Source organism: Bufo gargarizans, chromosome 7, assembly GCF_014858855.1.
Source record: "Bufo gargarizans isolate SCDJY-AF-19 chromosome 7, ASM1485885v1, whole genome shotgun sequence".
In the NCBI taxonomy this organism is placed as follows: domain Eukaryota; kingdom Metazoa; phylum Chordata; class Amphibia; order Anura; family Bufonidae; genus Bufo; species Bufo gargarizans.
The window spans coordinates 66,728,500-66,747,617 of NC_058086.1; the positions used below are offsets into that span (position 1 = coordinate 66,728,500).

Consider the following 19,118-nt stretch of genomic DNA (forward strand, 5'->3'; position numbering starts at 1 on the left):
CTGATATGCATGGGGGTGATGTGACAGACTGATGGGCTTGGTTTTCAGGCGCCATCTGTGCGCTTTCTGCAGAAGACTGGGTGGGAGATAATGTGAACGTCCTGGATCCACTGTCGGCCACCCAATTGACTAATGCCTGTACCTGCTCAGGCCCTACCATCCTTAGAATGGCATTGGGCCCCACCAAATATCGCTGTAAATTCTGGCGGCTACTGGGACCTGAGGTAGTTGGTTCACTAGGACGTGTGGCTGTGGCAGAACGGCCACGTCCTCTCCCAGCACCAGAGGGTCCACTAACACCACCACGACCATGTCCGCGTCTGCGTCCCTTACTAAATGTTTTCCTCATTGTTACCGTTCACCACAATAAGAAAAATATTATTTGGCCCAATGTATTGAATTCAAATTCAGGCCTTTTTTTGCAGACACCTAACACTATCTGGCTATCTATTTAGGTACCGTATTACACTAATACAGGCACAGCAGTAACGACAGATTTAGCTGAATATAAATTGTAGGCCTAGTATTTAGGCTCTGGATGACAGGTATACGTTTACGGACAGAATTAGACTTGGAAATGCACGGTAGCGTGTGAAGTTATTGAGGATGATCCTATCCGCACCTTCAATCTAATATACCCTTTTATGGATAGATTTAAACTTGGCCTGATACAGCAGAAACCACTGATTTAGGGAATTGCTAAGTTGGGAATTGTATTTCAACCCAGAACAAAAACTGTGCTTTGACGGACACTAAATAACTTGACCAGCCACAGCAATAACCACAGATTTAGCTGAATATGAATTGTAGGCCTAGTATTTAGGCTCTGGATGACAGGTATACGTTTACGGACAGAATTAGACTTGGAAATGCACGGTAGCGTGTGAAGTTATTGAGGATGACCCTATCCGCACCTTCAATCTAATATACCCTTTTATGGATAGATTTAAAGTTGGCCTGATACAGCAGAAACCACTGATTTAGGGAATTGCTAAGTTGGGAATTGTATTTCAACCCAGAACAAAAACTGTGCTTTGGTGGACACTAAATAAATTGACCAGCCACAGCAGTAACAACAGATTTAGCTGAATATTAATTGTAGGCCTATTATTTAGGCGCTGGATGACAGGTATACGTTTACGGACAGAATTAGACTTGGAAATGCATGGTAGCGTGTGAAGTTTTTGAGGATGACCCTATCCGCACCTTCAATCTAATATACCCTTTTATGGATAGATTTAAAGTTGGCCTGATACAGCAGAAACCACTGTTTTAGGGAATTGCTAAGTTGGGAATTGTATTTCAACCCAGAACAAAAACTGTGCTTTGGCGGACACTAAATAAATTGACCAGCCACAGCAGTAACAACAGATTTAGCTTAATATTAATTGTAGGCCTATTATTTAGGCGCTGGATGACAGGTATACGTTTACGGACAGAATTAGACTTGGAAATGCATGGTAGCGTGTGAAGTTTTTGAGGATGACCCTATCCGCACCTTCAATCTAATATACCCTTTTATGGATAGATTTAAAGTTGGCCTGATACAGCAGAAACCACTGATTTAGGGAATTGCTAAGTTGGGAATTGTATTTCAACCCAGAACAAAAACTGTGCTTTGGTGGACACTAAATAAATTGACCAGCCACAGCAGTAACAACAGATTTAGCTTAATATTAATTGTAGGCCTATTATTTAGGCGCTGGATGACAGGTATACGTTTACGGACAGAATTAGACTTGGAAATGCATGGTAGCGTGTGAAGTTATTGAGGATGACCCTATCCGCACCTTCAATCTAATATACCCTTTTATGGATAGATTTAAAGTTGGCCTGATACAGCAGAAACCACTGTTTTAGGGAATTGCTAAGTTGGGAATTGTATTTCAACCCAGAACAAAAATATATCCTTTGCCAGACAGCAGACAGTATTACAATTGGCTAGCCACAGCTGAAACACCAGATTTAGGGTACTGCTATTTTGACAATTGTATTTCACCCCTCAATAAAATAGCAAGCACAGCCAAGCAACTGATGTAGGATATAGCAAAAAAAAAAACACACTATTGATGGTTAAATGTATTTGGTGGCAGCTTGTGCTGGCGCACCACAAGACACAAAATGGCCGCCGATCACCCCAGAAAAAAGTGACAGAAAAACTCTCTGGGCAGCCTAAAAACAGTGATCAATTAAATAGCAGCAGTTGAATGATCCACAGCTGTAGAACGATCACTTCATTAAGTGTTTTTGCTGAGTAAATCCCTGCCCTGCCTAATCTCGCCCTAACAGCAGCAGCTGCATCCTCTCCCTACACTGATCAGAGCAGAGTGACATGCGGCGCTACGTGACTCCAGCTTAAATAGAGGCTGGGTCACATGCTGCACTGGCCAATCACAGCCATTCCAATAGTAGGCATGGCTGTGATGGCCTCTTGGGGCAAGTAGTATGACGCTTGTTGATTGGCTGCTTTGCAGCCTTTCAAAAAGCGCCAAGAAAGCGACGAACACCAAACCCGAACCCGGACTTTTACAAAAATGTACGGGTTCGGGTCCGTGTCACGGACACCCCAAAATTCGGTACAAACCCAAACTATACAGTTCGGGTTCGCTCATCCCTAGTTATAAGGTAAAGATCTGCACCTGTTCTGTGTTTAGAACTGCATTTGGTTTTGGCTTACAATCACTAATGGAAATAACTGACCGAACACTGACTGTGTGAATGATGCATAACTGTTAATGTGCCTGCAGTTCAGTAAGATGCAGATGGTGATATATTACAAAACACTTTAATACTGAGACACAGTAATTTTATGTATAAAATTAAAAGATTAACTCGGATTGTGGCAGCAGGTGAACGAGATAAACATTGCAATTACACTCAACCTACACTTTCCCTGAAGTCTCCCTATGCTCAGTGTCTAAAACCTCTCCCTATGAGCTCCCTACAAAGTCTTTTCTTATCCAAGTAAAAGCTTTCTGAAACACTGTTCATAGCGGATAAGATCTTGGTAAGTTTTTTCCTGATCTCAGCTCATAGTAAAATGGCAGAGACCAAGTGAGATAAGGCTTTTCATAAGCTTTGACATCACAAGGGATGCTGGCTGTACAGCATTATGGGTGATCTCGTATTCCCGGCCTTCTTACAGCCATTTCAAGAAACAAAATCGCAAGGAGATTCGGAATTGTGGAGAATCATTTTTTTCCCTAAACTTTGGATCACATTTCACTTCAAATGCTTTGATTTGGTCAACACTACTATCAACTATACAGATCTAGAGAACAGTATTTAGAGAACATTCCTAACATTTTATTTGAATCTTATGATATGGTAATAATATACTTGATATTATTACAGATTTTACCTAAGTGATATGAAATAAGTTTGTGTTAAAAAGGACAAAAGCCTTATAGCAGCTTTATTGGACTATCCAGAAAAGTCATGTTTGCAAGCTTTCAGAGGATAGAAATACCTTAATCAGGCTGTATACAAATAAATGACAGTGAGAAAGGCACATCCCTCAAAAGATGTTACATTCATTTAACATGGGGTGATACTGTACTGCATTAGGATAAGAAGAAACAATAAAGCTAAAGTTATTGTTATAGATGGACAAGTGATATATTCTATCTAGGATTGTCAACAAGTTCCATGACTTGCTAACTACATATGTAGAATCCATACATTCTACTTACTTTCTTTATTAGAGTTGCCTTTTTCATGGACTGAATGTCTATTAGGGGACAATAAAACTTTCACACTCCTTATCTATATTTGCAACAACAATTAGTGCTAAAATGACAAGTCCGTGACAGTGGACATGATCACCATTTTATATGTCAATGGGGTCCATCGGGAAAATGTTGGTGTCTGTCTTGTCTGTGAAAATGAAAATATGAATACAGAATTGTAGTGGCATTAATATAATTGTTAAAAGAGCAACATTCATCACTAAGGAAAGCTATACAACTTCTGACTAGATAGCAGCTGTGTATTAAAAGTCTCCCCCTTCACAGTAGACTCTCCTAGTTTATAAGCAAAAAAAAAAATTCAGAACATTGTGGTTGGACCAATACACTGGTACATTTGGGGTGCCCATTTCCTAAAAAGTTGACTTAACCCCATATTTTGGGAATATTATAAGATACACCATAAAATTCCTGGTGGTTTAATGAAGTGGAGTGCTCTATGTCACTAACTTTGGGCTATTATGAAGTGGGAGATAATAGTTCAGGTCATTTTGCAGAAGAAACGTTCCCCCTTGGGGAGTTATTCTCATCCTCTAAGAGAGCGATATCCTCAGGCAAAACATACCACATAGTGTAAGGTGGATGACAGTTTAATGTTCCAACTACTATTTACTTTTCATTATAGGCCTCCTTAATTTTGGAAACTGTCTGTTAAATTGCCAACAATGAAACAATGAGTTGTTTGCTGTTCTGTGGGGATGTGATTTCTTCCAAGAACATCAGGCTCCACCTTCTGTTCCCTCCTAAGAATAAAGATTTACAAAGCATAGTATGATGAAATAGTGTACACATGACACATTGACACACATGTATACATTCAATGTCAGTCTAGCTTTTCTTGGAATCTTCACTGCAATACAGCTAATATGTCCACAATTTTGCTGTCAACTGTGTGATCCGTGAATTGCGTGATCTGCGCTTCAACACCTTGTATGATTGTCAGGCCCATATATAGAGAAAAATTTATAATACAGAAAACAATCTTTCTCCCATAATCTATCCGCATTTTTGCTGTCAACTGTGTAATCCGTGAATTGCGTGATCTGTGCTTCATTACTTTGTGTGCTTGTCAGGCCCAGATACATTTAAAAATTTTAAGTACAGAAAAAAAAATTCTCCCATAATCTGTCCACATTTATGCTCTCAACGGTGTGATCTGTGAATTGTGTGATCTGCGCTTCAACACCTTGTGTGGTTGTTAGGCCCAGATATTGGGAAAGAATTAAAATACAGAAAACACTATTTTTTTCCCATAATCTATCCACATTTTAGCTGTCAACAGTGTAATCCGTGAATTGTGTCATCTGTGCTTCAACACCTTGTGTGGTTGTCAGACCCAGATATAGGGAAAAAATTATAATACAAAAAACACTATTTTTTTCCCATAATCTATCCATATTTTTGCTGTCAATGGTGTAATCTGTGAATTGCGTAATCTGCGCTTCAATACCTTGTGTGGTTGTCAGGCCCATTTACAGTGAAAATTTTAAAGTACAGAAAACTATTTTTCTCCAATAATCTGTCCACATTTTTGCTGTCAACGGTGTGATCCGTGAATTGTGTGATCTGCGCTTTAACACCTTGTGTGGTTGTCAGGCCCAGATATAGGGAAAGAATTAAAATACAGAAAACACAATTTTTTTCACATAATCTATCCACATTTTTGCTGTCAACGGTGTAATCTGTGAATTGCGTGATCTGTGCTTCAACACCTTGTGTGGTTGTCAGGCCCAGATATAGTGAAAAATATAAATATAAACTACGTCAGAAAATATTGTCTGTACTGCAGATTCCAATAATCTGGGCCTAAAATAGTGTCCATATTCTGTGGTGTTCTGTGACATGTATTGTCCTGCATCCGAAAACTGCGTCTTTAGTGTACAGTAAAAAAATCTGCGCCACATCTAGTGACAAAATCATTACTTTGAAGAAGGAGAGCACTAATTGACGGTGAAGTGGGCGTGATGCTGATGGTGCACGCAGAGGCCATGGCCCTGGGCGCAATGAAACTCTGCCTGCTGCCAGTGCACCAGAAAAAAAATAAACATCCACCATACCCAGCTTCATGCCCAACTTAGCTGGGCGGCGCAGGACAACAATGTCCAAGTCTGATCAGTGCGAACAGTTGTTTGGTTGGATTGCTGAAGATAATGCTTCCAGTCGGTTAAGCACCACCCTCTCTTCCACCAAGTCCAGTCTCTGTAGCCAAGAGTCTGGTCAACTGAATCCTCACTATTTTTATGTATTTTATGTTATTTTAAGTCATTTCCCTATCCATATTAAGTAATATTCTTAAAAATATATAGAGACAAATATGGCTGATACAAAAACTGAAGGGTAGAAACATTGTCCTATTTTATTGTTTACATTGAATGCAGAATATGAAATGTTTTTACCTATACCAATAAACCACATCATTATAGTTCTTACTTCAAAGCTATCAGTATCTTGGCCACTTTCCAATGTGGGCAGTGCCATCTTATGCAACTTCAGTATTTTGTCCTATAAAAGGAGAACTCTGACTGGAGCCTTTTATGCCTTGAGCTGAACAATCTACACAATGAAGATTATCTTTTTCTTGGTGCTCGCTGGTCTCAGCCTCTCTCATGGTATGTACTGTAGATATAATATGGTAGATTGTACCATACAGTTGAAACTTATGGCTTTTACATAAATGAACGTTAAACTGACGTTGCTTTTCTTGTTTCCTATTTGTGGTAAGGCTTTCAATGTATAGAGAAACGTCAGGCAGCGACTAGTCTGAAGTGCTTGCAAAATGCATTAGAGGTAAGAATCTTGAAGTAAAAACTGCTATTCACATATCTATAATAATAATAATAATTACTAATGTGATTTCTTCAAGAATAATAGATTTTTGTAAAATATCAACTATGTATTTTTTACTTTGTTAACAGTGATGTTTATTATTTTGTTTAGGTCGTCACAATGGTTTAACTCTTCACATTGTTTAAAAGGAACTTGTTATATTGAACTTACATTTCCCATTCATATAATTTTCTGCTCATTCTGGGCTTTAAAGTCAATGAGACGGTCCTATCAGTGATTGACAGCCTTCCCTCTATGACTTTGTACTCAGAGATAGCTGTCAATCACGGATAGCACCACCTCCTTGACTTCAAAGCCAAGAAGAAACAGGAATTTAAATACATATTTAATTGAATCTTTGCCCTGAAAACTGATTCTGCTCAGATCCTCCTGTTCTATAACATGCTACTAACAGTTTACACTGTATTTTTATGGTTTTATATGTTGCACATAAATATAATGATTTGATCTTATCATATATTTGAAATCATTATTATACCTAGAATAACATAAAATTTACTTGTCTTTTCTTAACTAGATTGCTCCAAAATTTCTTGAAAAATTGGTATACTTTCTGTGTAACTATGAAGAAGGGGTAAGTGTCTCATATAGTGTCAGTCTTTAATGACAATGAAAACATATAAGGACATAGCTTGCACTTTTAAAATAAAGCACAAACGGCAAGAAACTCTGCTGTGAGTAGCATTCAGAGCCTTTGTGGGGTTTCCAGCATCCTCTCTGGTATTTGTTATGGCAAGAAATCTGAAATTTACAGTGTTTTTCTTTATTAAACAATACCAGAACCTCAAAAGAATTCCCAAAAGATATGTTTAATAACTTATCCAGCATTGCTACTATCCAGCATTGCTACTATGGCTCAATGTGAACAGAGTCTAATAAAAGCATTATCAGCAGCCAGTTTTTGTATTGTTTTTTAGGTTCAATACTCACTTAAACAAATTACTATCACTAGAAAATAACCTACTGCTTAAATCATGATACAATGCTAATGATTATTCTTTCTCTATCTATGTGAAAGGAAAGAAAGATGAAGGAATAAATATCTATAAACCTCAAATATTTCTAAATCTATAATTCAGAATCACAATACTATAAGAATGAATTATAACTTAAGATAACATCACATGCTTGTACATCCTAAAGCAGAAAGTGTTAACCATTTTTACCAAGCCCCCTACATTATTTGTTTAAAAACAAATAATTACATAACTTTGCTTAAAGGGGTTAATCTAATTTTATCTAAATATAATATATTTTATATTGTAATTCCTTGTGACATTCAAGACCTGTTCTTGTTGACAGTGAATGTAAATATTGAATATTCAGAGGCTGATATAGTGGCCTGAACATATGCTGTTCACATAGGTACAGGACAACATCCCAGGATAAGGAGTAACGACACAGATAATCATATAGTGCAAGACAGTGGCTAGGATAAAACTGAGACAGAAAACATATTACAGAGTTTAAAAATTATCTGTGTTCAAAATAATAAATCCAATCAGCTATGTAATATAAGGTGTTAAACAGAGAATAATTAGATTTTCAAAAATTGACATACATTTTATTTTAGTTACTCTCAATTGTTATTCCTCAGATTGAAAACAATAAAAAAGAATTTGAAGACGCTCTCCGTGAATTGATAGCAATACTGGTAAGAAACAAAAGTTCAGTCTCTGAAGTATTAAGGAAAGTAACATAGTAACATAGTTTATAGAATGTATTGTAATAATGTTTTACACTTAAATGTATGTACAAGCTTTTTTTTTTTTTTTTTGCAAAGTGTACAAATCCCCCTTTGGACATTTAGGGGTTCATGAATGAAATCATGTTTTGTGACACAAAAAAGTTGCAAATCATGGCAACTGAGACATTTTTATAGCAACTGCAACATATTTATGATATTTTGTGATCCTCGTCACTTTTCATATTATTCTATGTTTAAGCACTAAAAGTGAGATTAGACCTGTATTATGGCTCACTTCATATGTGCAACTATTGCAAAGGTAGCAAAAAAGACATGATTTACACCAGACAGCCCCCTGGTGTACTTTTAAACCTAAAGGTGTAAACCACATTACACTTATGCCAAATATATCAATGAGGTCCACAAGTTAATACATTTGGTGCAGGCACACATAGCAAAGCCAGCCTTAACAGTGACACAAAAAATTTAATGAAAAAAAAATACCCCCTTAATATATTAATGTATATTTTATACACATAAATTGTTTTTTCTTAACCAAAATTGTTCTTCATGCGGATATATTCACACTATATTGAATTGTTCCTCTAATAATTTTGGTGACTTAGCAGTAATGGGGAGGTTTCACAGATATGTCCTTTGTGGAGAAATTTTACTCCTGTCTAAAATAACTGATTTAAGATGGAAATGGATGTAAAATGGGCATAATGGATGCTTAAAATACAGGATCAATTTCTTTCCCTTTTTTTGTTTGCTTTCTTATTTTGACAGACCAGTAAAGGAAACCATGATATGAACCTACCCTTTATTTTTTTCAGCTTGCATTCTAAATAATGTTAATATTATATAGAATATAATCGCTAATGTATTATTAATACCTAATGTCCTATAATAACTTTTTTTTCTGCTACTTTAACAGGAATGTGCGGGCTGTACTGTAGATAAACTTATCGGCACAAAAGTCACAGTTGTAAGTGAATATAGATAAGTAAAGCTGATGATCTACCTTCCACATTATGTTATAAGCTTTAGTTAAATGCTGCTGATTAAAAAAAAAGTGTAAAATGTAGTACCTGTTTAAGTTCAGAAATAAACAAACAATTCTAATAGTATATTGCAGCTATTGTGTCATCCTGCTGAACATCTTTTAGGGTGTTGTAACACATAGCTTTTAATGGCATTTTTTGGTGACACTTTTGAGCCAGATCAAGTGAGTTCAAAGGGAATGAGCAATATAAAGGAAGGGTTTACATTTCTTCTTCCTGATGGATCCAGTTCTAAATTTTCCAAAAAAAAAAACAATAAACAAAATCGCCATCATAAACAACCACGAAAACTGAAGCAAAACTGCTACAAATAAATTGTGAGTGACTCCACCCTTACAAAGTGTTTCCAGTGCATTAAACAATTATTGTACCATTCTATCACACAGTGGAGCCATTTATTTGTGCTTTAAAAAATGTTAGCTGAAGGGTTATTCTTGCTGATATTAAGTAATTTGATCTCTAATGGTAATTATACAACTTTGTATCTTACAATAGGAAGAACTTTTAGGAGATATTGGAGGGGCTGGAAAAGATGCAATCTATGCCATCCTAAAAATTGCAGTAAGTTTTTATTCTATTTATTCTATAGTGGGAAATAATTATAAACATACTATCTATCCATTTATCTATCTATCTATCTATCTATCTAACATATGCTGCAATTAATGTATAAAATACCAAACATCTTGTGTTTTTTACTACAGGATGAACTAAAATTAACTGGACCTGTGGCAGACTTAGCATGCAGCCTGGTAAGGACACAATTATACATTTGAACTTTGGAAAAGAGTTATTGAAACTGGTATAATGGAAAACTTGCTACAATGTCCTTAGCAAACAATCAGATTACACCTATCATTTTTAGAGGTCCTTTGGAAAATAAAAGGATTGATCTGTATTGTTGCCACTGGCAACTAAGACATGTTTCCTTTGCCCCAGTTTTGATAAGTCCTTTGTGTTTTTTCTGATATCACATGTGTTCTTTGATTATATAGAAAGAGGATGAGAGTTTATTGCTTTTGTAAAGCCTCCACAAACCATCTTCATTAACCATATAATTTTTGGACAGAAGTGCATGTCTATATATCACTGCTGCAGTCTTGTAACCAAACTCCAGGAGCAGGACTGAAGCGTTGCTGCTAAATTTCTTATTAGGCACTCAACACATATATCCTCCAATCTTGTTCCCTGTAACGACCTGACCCAGGGAAAGCCAAATAGCGCAGGACAGAAAAGCACTGCATACTCAGTTTTTCTGTCTGGTGTTATCAGTGTACCCACACTGGATCCGGGTACTGAAGTGCAGTTCATATAAATCAGTTGTGAACGACTGCCGGCATAAAATAGCTGACTGGACATAACTGATATACATGTAAATTGGGCCTTAGTTTAAGTGATATTAGGGAGGACAAATTAATAAAACAGAAATTATATCTGAAATGTTGAGAAAAACTATAAGGGAATTATGAAAAGGTCACTAATTCTTAACTTTAGTCTTACTCTAAAACACCTCTATGCTTACACAAACTGGTCATTCAATGCATATAAAAGATTTTCTAACATATGCACAAAATGGAGAGGTCTCCAGGACTTGTCCCCTTTAGGCTGGAGCTGCACCTACACTTTTTGTAGCACATTTGATCATATGTGTCAGGTGCACTGCTTTGGACCATAGCTATAACTCAGTAGTTACAATCAAAGTTCTACAAAAGTTAAGGTGCTTCCCCAGTCTAAATCATTATTACATTAATGTTATGTCTGTCTTTTTAACTAACAAAACCTCATATAAAAGTGAAAGTTTGCCTCTAGTGAACTTAGACATTAACACTTACAAGCTATGTAAACCTTCATATTATATTGATGTAACCTGCTGATTTCAGAAGGATTGTCTGAAAGTCTAAATTGTTACAGGAAGGCTGGACAGATAACAAACAGATGGCGAGAAGATTAGGCAGTTGTATTTCAACATGGTCTATGTTTTTCACTAGAAGATAAGCCTCCATCAGATACTTCTAATCACATCTCCCTCTCACTATTGAAAGAATTATCCTCACTCAAGCCAATCTCGAGTACTTCTTTATAGGTGATTTAGGGCAAATAACCAAAAGCTATGTTTGAGCTACTGGATATCACTTGCATGTCAGCAGAACAGGAAATAACAGCAATACTCTGGAAAAATGGATACACTTCATTTCCCTTATTAGCCAAAATAATTGAATTAATAAAGAATGAGATCTAGTCTGGATGATCAGCAAATATTTGTATAAGAATTTGGTGTAAAACGTAATTACCTAACATATATACGCAAAGATCCATCAAACGTAACCAGTGCTTGAATGCCTTTTTGTTTTCCTAAAAACAAGGGAAACATAGGGAGCATGTGATGACCTTGCCTGTCCATCTTGAAATTGTAGAAAGTGTAATGGTCAGCAATTTGAATGCATCATGATAAAACTTCAGTATATGACAAATTGGTAAGATTTACTTGTCTATTAGAGTAGCATTGTTTTAAAGAAATATTTTCTCTGTGTCTATAAAACGTCTTATTTTTTTCTAGCTCAAAGGTCTTGGTACTCCTGGTGGTCTTGTTGATCTTGGAGGGATCCTGGGTGGTGTCCTGGGTTAAGTCAAGAACTAAACTCCTAGCCGTCAACAAAATTTGGTAAATTTTCATAAAAGACACAAATTCACATTCAAATAATCCCCAATATGATAACAGAAATGTTTTATTTCAATAACTGCAGCTTGCTAACATTATAATTTAGAAGAAGGCAGAACTCTTTTTAGCAAAATTCCTTTCCTATCTTCTTTTTATATACAGCTCAAATTACTGTATTCTGCATTGCCCCTACTTCGGCATATTAACATTTAAATATTATTTTGCAAGAATTTCACGACTGTCCTATTTTCTAATCCATATTAGAAAAATAAATCAGTAATTTCATTAGTCTCAATAAACAAAAAAGTTGTTGTTACACATTGGGGGAGATTTATCAATGTTTTATACCAAAATAGCGGCATGAAAAATTATAGATTGTGGAGCGCACCATGTTTGCACCACAATTGGAGATGTTTGGAGCTTCTTGTCACTTTTCAAAAGTGGTGTAAAAGGACCCTTCAGATTTAATATCATTTACTCCTGAAACTGGAATGGTATATGTGATTAATGCAAGGTAACAAAAATGAAAAGATGTCCTTACTGTATTTTCCAGGTTCTGGGACAAGTAGGTAGGAATTTAACTATTTATTTTCAACAGAATTCTAGAAAACAAAATACTAATTTTGCAAAAAATAATTTTTGTGCAAAAACATGTAACAAATTACATAAATACCATCTGATACCATGATTTCAGGAGGATAACTATTGAATGCGTATGGGGTTTACCAGACTCTCCTCTGACAGCAGATATCATGGGAAGGAATTATTTGACCTGTTGGAATTTAATATGTCCTATCCTTTATGCCCACAGTCGATAAGCCTTAGCCACAAGTGTCTGGCAGAAATGTTTCCCCTTTTCCTCATTTAAAACAAATGCATGCCTAACCAATTTGAGTGTCCATTTGTATGGAGGGACCCGGGGTCATAACTGTAAACTTATATGCTATATCTACTTTCCTCCTGATCCCTTATATTTCTGCATTGTAGGCAGATGATTGGATACAGTTTTGCCAGGAGGGTAGGCCTTAAGGCAGGCATCCTCAAACTGCGTCCCTCCAGCTGTTGCAAAACTACAACTCCCAGCATGCCCGACCAGTCTACAGGTATCAGCCTACAGCAGGGCATTGTGGGTGTTTTAGTTTTACAACAGCTGGAGGGCCGCAGTGTGAGGATGGCTCCTTTTGCACAGAGAGAAATAGTAAATGCCCTTGCTGAAGCTACCAGCATACTCACAGACACGGGTCTGATCTGTAGTTAGTGAGGAGGGAGGAAAATGGGTAATCACCTGGGACAAATAGAAAAATTTGTTATATATTCCCTAAAGTTTTGATTGCAAAATGAGTATAGTAGATATGGATTGTAATTGAGGAACTGTTGGTACTTTTTTATTTTTAAATTATAACATTTAAAGGGGTTATCTCATGAATAATGTAAAAAATGAAAATCAGACATCATATAGTATATAACAATACCTTTCTAACACAGCTAGAACCAGCCCTATACCTCATATGGATCCAGAGATCTTCCCATTTATTGCTCTGATAGATTTATATTAAGGTGGCAGCTAATGAGGAGTATCTTTTCTGCTGCAGCTTAGGAGGCATGTGCATGCTCTCCCTACCAACGCTCAGGAGGCAGTTGACAGATGAAACTGAGCATGTGCGGCCTTCTCACTGAGCAGATCAAAGAAAAAAATATAAACTGCCGATGGTGCTATACAGATACATTTTATTGATAAACCCAGTGGACATGCTAAATTTAGAATTACATGCAATTACAAAAGTATTCACATCCAGGTGCTGGTTTGAAATCTGGAGAATATTTTTCGTGGGGCAACCTCTTTAATGTTTATTTTCTTATGGAAGAAGTGTAGTAATTGTAAAATATTGTGTCTCTTGAAGGTTACTTCTTTTGTGTGCATAGAAATGTAGTATCTTCTTCAACCACAAACTGTTTCCAGGTTCATTATTATCTCTTTATGCCACTTTTTTGCATGAAAAAGTTTCAAACTAAGTGTTTATGACTTCTCAAATACCATTTGCAATAAAAGTGGTATTTCTGCATCACCTTCGCCCTTTTCCTGAAAAAAGGGCATGGTGAGGGTAGGAAGGAGGCAGATTCACCGGGCCTGGAAGATTTATCTTCATTTGTTGCTGTAGATTTCATTCTGGCACTGGCTGCTAAAGGATGCTTTTAACGTATGAAGAGGCCAGCACTTTATAATAAATCAGTTGTATCCTACAGTAGTGCAGAAGATTTTACACATCGTTATAAAACATCAGTCTTTGATAAATCTTCCCCTTTATTTCAAGCTTCAGGTCACTACATACCAGACAATGTTGTTACAGAAGGGATGAGCAAATTGATGGTAATAAATTGAATTTGTCTTATTAGGAAGAGTTCTTCTCCTGTGAGGGGCTTTCCTTGCAAGTGAAAAAGTGCCTACCTGTTGTTTGATTGACAGAGCAGGACATCTCACACAGACCTGTCAATTTCTTGTGACAATTAGGATGTCACTGTCAGCACAAGAATCATAGCCTCTGTTAGATGGCTGTCCTTTTTTATAAAACTCCAACTAAACGCTTTTTCACCTGTGGGATCAGCCACTCCCAGAGGAAGAACACTTGCTAATGAGATGAATTGATATTGTCATCCCCATGTTACATAGTAGTATTGCATATTCATTGGGCAAAAAAACTTTTTTTAATATCTTATGCTCAAAAGTTGTGTTTATTGTGTTACACCTACATTACTAATCCATCTTTTATTTATCTACTTTTTCTAGCTCTGGAAGCATGTAGCTGAATAGAAGAAGTTGCAATAAGAAAAAGAAAAACACATCAACAAAGTCATATTTCTTGATGATTAATACAATTATTTCTTATAAATCTTCTATTTTCAACAAATCAATAAAATATTTCCAAATTGAACTACACATGTGTTGTTTTGTAAAGCTATACTGACAGTGTTTGACTGAGGTTCCTTTTTATAAATAGAGGAACGATTCAGAATTTGTGAGCATTTACAGAACATGTGCATGGTCTCTTAAAACTGCATCATAGTCATTCTTCTTCTCTTTGCACACATTCAATATATCATGAGTAGTAAGTAGGGTTGAGCGAACCCGAACTGTAAAGTTCGGATTCGTACCGAACTTTAGGATTTTTGGACCCTGGACTTGAACCGGAACATTTCAGTAAAAGTTTGGGTTCGGGTTCGGTGTTCAGCGCTTTCTTGGCGCTTTTTGAAAGGCTTCAGAGCAGCCAATCAACAAGCGGTTAACTGTGTGCCCTTAGAAGCCATCACAGCCATGCCTACTAGGGATCGACCGATATTGATTTTTTAGGGCTGATACCGATACCGATAATTTGTGAACTTTCAGGCCGATAGCCGATAATTTATACCGATATTCTGGGAATTTTTTTATTTTTTTTTGTAAATCTTTCTTTTTCATTTATACTTAATATTTTGGTGTTTTATTTTTGTAACTTCTTTTTTTTTTTTTACTTACTAACTTTTAGCCCCCTTAGGGACTAGAACCCTTGTCCTATTCACCCTGATAGAGATCTATCATTGTGAATAGGAGCTCACACTGTCCCTGCTGCCCTGTGCTTTGTGCACACAGCAGCATGGAGCTTACCATGGCAGCCAGGGCTTCAATAGCGTCCTGGCTGCCATGGTAACCGATCGGAGCCCCAGCATTACACTGCTGGGGCTCCGATCTTCGGAGGAGGGGAGAGGTGATCCTGTGGAGAGGCGCACTGCGCCACCAATGTTTTTAATACTGGGGTGGGGGGGCGCACTGGGGTTGTCCAAGTTATATTTATTGATGACCTATCCCCAGGATAGGTCATCAATATCAGATTGGAGGGGTCCGACACCCGGCACCCCCTCCGATCAGCTGTTTGAAGAGGAGACTCGCACGGTGTCAGCGCTGCCTCCTCTTCACTGTTTACTTTCTAGCCGTTGCATCTGCAGTGGTGAGCAGGTGTAATTACATCCAAGCCGTCCCATACATTTCAATAGGAAGGCTTGGGTGTAATTACACCTGCTCACCACTGCAGATGCAACGGCTAGAATGAAAACAGTGAAGAGGAGGCAGCGCTGACCCCGTGCGAGTCTCCTCTTCAAACAGCTGATCGGAGGGGGTGCCGGGTGTCGGACCCCTCCAATCTGATATTGATGACCTATCCTGGGGATAGGTCATCAATAAATATAACTTGGACAACCCCTCTCTCATTTATTCATATACAGGAGGCGGGAGCTGGCTGCAGAAACACATAGCCGGCTCCCGACCTCTATGAGCAGTAGCTGCGATCCGCGGCACCTGAGGGGTTAACTACCGCAGAGCGGAGCTACCGTTCATAGAGGTCGGGAGCCGGCTATGTGATCCTGCAGCTCCCGCCTCATGTTGTATATGAATAAATGAGAGATTAAGCTTCATTGGTGGCGCAGTGGCCATAGCTCCTCCCCTCCTCTTGTCCCCTGTCCTTACATTGGCGGCAGTGGCAGCAGCAGCAGCACAGGGGGAGGAGACACTGCTTCCTTCTCCCCTGTGCTGCTGAGGGGAACACGGAGAGCGCTGACAGCAGCGCGATCTGTGTTCCCCATACGCTATCGGAATATCGGCAAAATAAATGCCGATACCGATAGCGTTCAAAATCCTGAATATCAGCCGATAATATCGGTAAATCCGATAATCGGTCGATCCCTAATGCCTACTAATGGCATGGCTGTGATTGGCCAGTGTAGCATGTGACCCAGCCTCTATATAGGCTGGAGTCATGTAGCGCTGCACGTCACTCTGCTGTTACTAGTGTAGGGAGAGGATGCGGCTGGTGATTTAAGGGAGAGAATAGGACTAAATCTTTGTTCAAAACGTGAATTTAACTCAGCGATCTACATACATTTTGTTGTGTGGGTGCAGGGCAAAATCTTTTTATCCTGCCCTGAGCCCAGTGACCTAAGAAAAATAACTTTTGTAAGTCAGTTAGGTGGGCGGCGGTGGCGGCCATTTTATGCAAGCTCAATGCACCAGCACTGCATCTGAGCTTTTGTGACATTGAAATCCAAGCTTGAAAAACAGCACTAATAATCTGGTTGCAAAAAATCCCCCTTTTTTTGGCAATATACAACATCTGGTGCATTTGCAGGATTAGTCAGTGTGCAATTTAAGCTAGAAATACAGCCATAATTTTCTGGGTTTTTAAAAACACACTTTTTTGCCAAAATACACTATTTTACATCCCTAGCTGCATCTGGACGTGTGAAATTCAACCGTTATATACAGCTTTCATATGCTGTTAATAAAAAAAAAAAACACAGTTTTTTGGCTATATACAACATCTGGATTAGTAAGTGTGCAATTTAAGATAGAAATACAGCCATAATTTTCTGGGTTTTTAAAAACACATATTTTTTTTGCCAAAATCCACTATTTTACAGATCTGCAAGTGTGAAATTTAAGTTTAATATATACAGCTTTCATACTCTGTTTGTAAAAAAACAAACTTTTTTGGCAATATACATCTGGATTAGTCAGTGTGCAATTTAAGCTAAAACTACAGCCATAATTTTCTGGGTTTTTCAAAACACACTTTTTTCCCAAAATACACAATTTTACAGCTTCTGCAGCATCAGCACGTGTGAAATTCCAGGGTTATATACTAATGTCATATTCAGTTATAAAAAACAGTTTATTTGGCAGCCTTTGCTGAAGATATCATTGTGAGATACATCCTTTAAATACAGGGGTTCTATTCAAGTATTTAAAATACAGCCATTTTATGCAAACAAATGTAATTGAGGCCTAGTCTGGATCAGGGCGTGTGAGATACACCCCTTATATGAAGGGGTTCTATTCCGTTATTTGAAATACAGCCATTTTGGGCAAACAAATTTAATTGAGGCCTATTCTGGATCAGAGCGTGTGAGGTACACTATTTCTATACAGGGGTTATACACAGTTATTTGAAATACAGCCATTTTGGGCAAAATACACAATTGTTCTGCCCTTGCAGCATCAAGACGTTTGAAATTCCAGGGTTATATACTGCTGTCATATTCAGTTATTAAACAAACACCCGTTTGGGCAAAAAAATGTATTTGGCAGCCTTTGCTGCAGATGTCATTGTGAGATACACCCTTTATATATTTGGGTTATATTCAGATATTTGAAATACAGCCATTTTGTGCACAAATTTTTAATTGCGGCCTAGTGTGGGTCAGGGCGTGTGAGATACACCCTGTATATACAGGGCTTATATTCTTCTATTAATAAAACACCCTTTTTGGGCAAAATAAACAATTGTTGCGCTCTTGCAGCATCAAGACGCTTGAAAATCCAGGGTTATGTACTGCTGTCATATTCAGTTTTTAAACAAACACCAGTTTTGGCAAAAAAAATAATATTTGGCAGCCTTTGCTGCAGATGTTATTGTGAGATAAACCCTTTATAAATTTTGGTTATATTCAGATATTTGTAATACAGCCATTTTGTGAACAAATCTTTAAATGCGGCCTAGTGTGGGTCAGGGCGTGTGAGGTACACCCTTTAAATACAGGGGTTATATTCAGTTATTTGAAATACAGCCATTTTGGGCATAAATCTTTCGGAGGAAGAGGCAGTGGTCGCACAGAGCTACCAGCACAGCAGAAGAGGGAGCAGGGTGCAAAAGCGGAGCAGCCGTCCTCTAGACAGTACGCCTGCTACTTCCCACCGCAGCAAGGGACCGAGCACACCAAAGCCAGCTCCAAGGAGTTTCCCGGCCGTGGCAGTTCTTCAGACAATGTGCTGACGACAAGACATGAGTGGTTCAGAGCCTGAAGCGAGGCATAAAGGTTCTAAACCTGAGCACAACCTGCATGACCAGGCATTTAAGTGCTAAGTACGAGCTGCAGTGGAGTAGACACCTCAAAAACCAAGAAAGGTCTCTGGCTCCTCCTGCTTCCTCTTCTGCTGCAGTCTCGGCCTCTTCATCCACCTCTGGAGTTACAGTGCCACCTGCCACCACGCAAACAGAGGATCTTCCAGCAACACCACCACCTGGGTCACCAAGCATCTCCACAATGTCCCACGAAAGCGTTCATCTCTCCATCTCCCAAACACTGGAGAG

The 19,118-nt window shown here is 38.0% G+C and overlaps 1 protein-coding gene across 1 annotated transcript; it reads left to right on the forward strand.

Moving 5' to 3' along the window:
• Window positions 1-6,276: 6,276 nt before the first annotated feature.
• Window positions 6,277-14,914, forward strand: LOC122944096 (ranaspumin-like). The gene is made up of 9 exons (XM_044302322.1): window positions 6,277-6,355; window positions 6,469-6,533; window positions 7,111-7,167; window positions 8,191-8,247; window positions 9,218-9,268; window positions 9,840-9,905; window positions 10,049-10,096; window positions 11,902-12,006; window positions 14,789-14,914. The coding sequence occupies exons 1-8, from the start codon at window positions 6,307-6,309 to the stop codon at window positions 11,968-11,970; spliced, it is 462 nt and encodes a 153-aa protein (XP_044158257.1). The 5' UTR covers window positions 6,277-6,306; the 3' UTR covers window positions 11,971-12,006; window positions 14,789-14,914.
• Window positions 14,915-19,118: the final 4,204 nt, after the last annotated feature.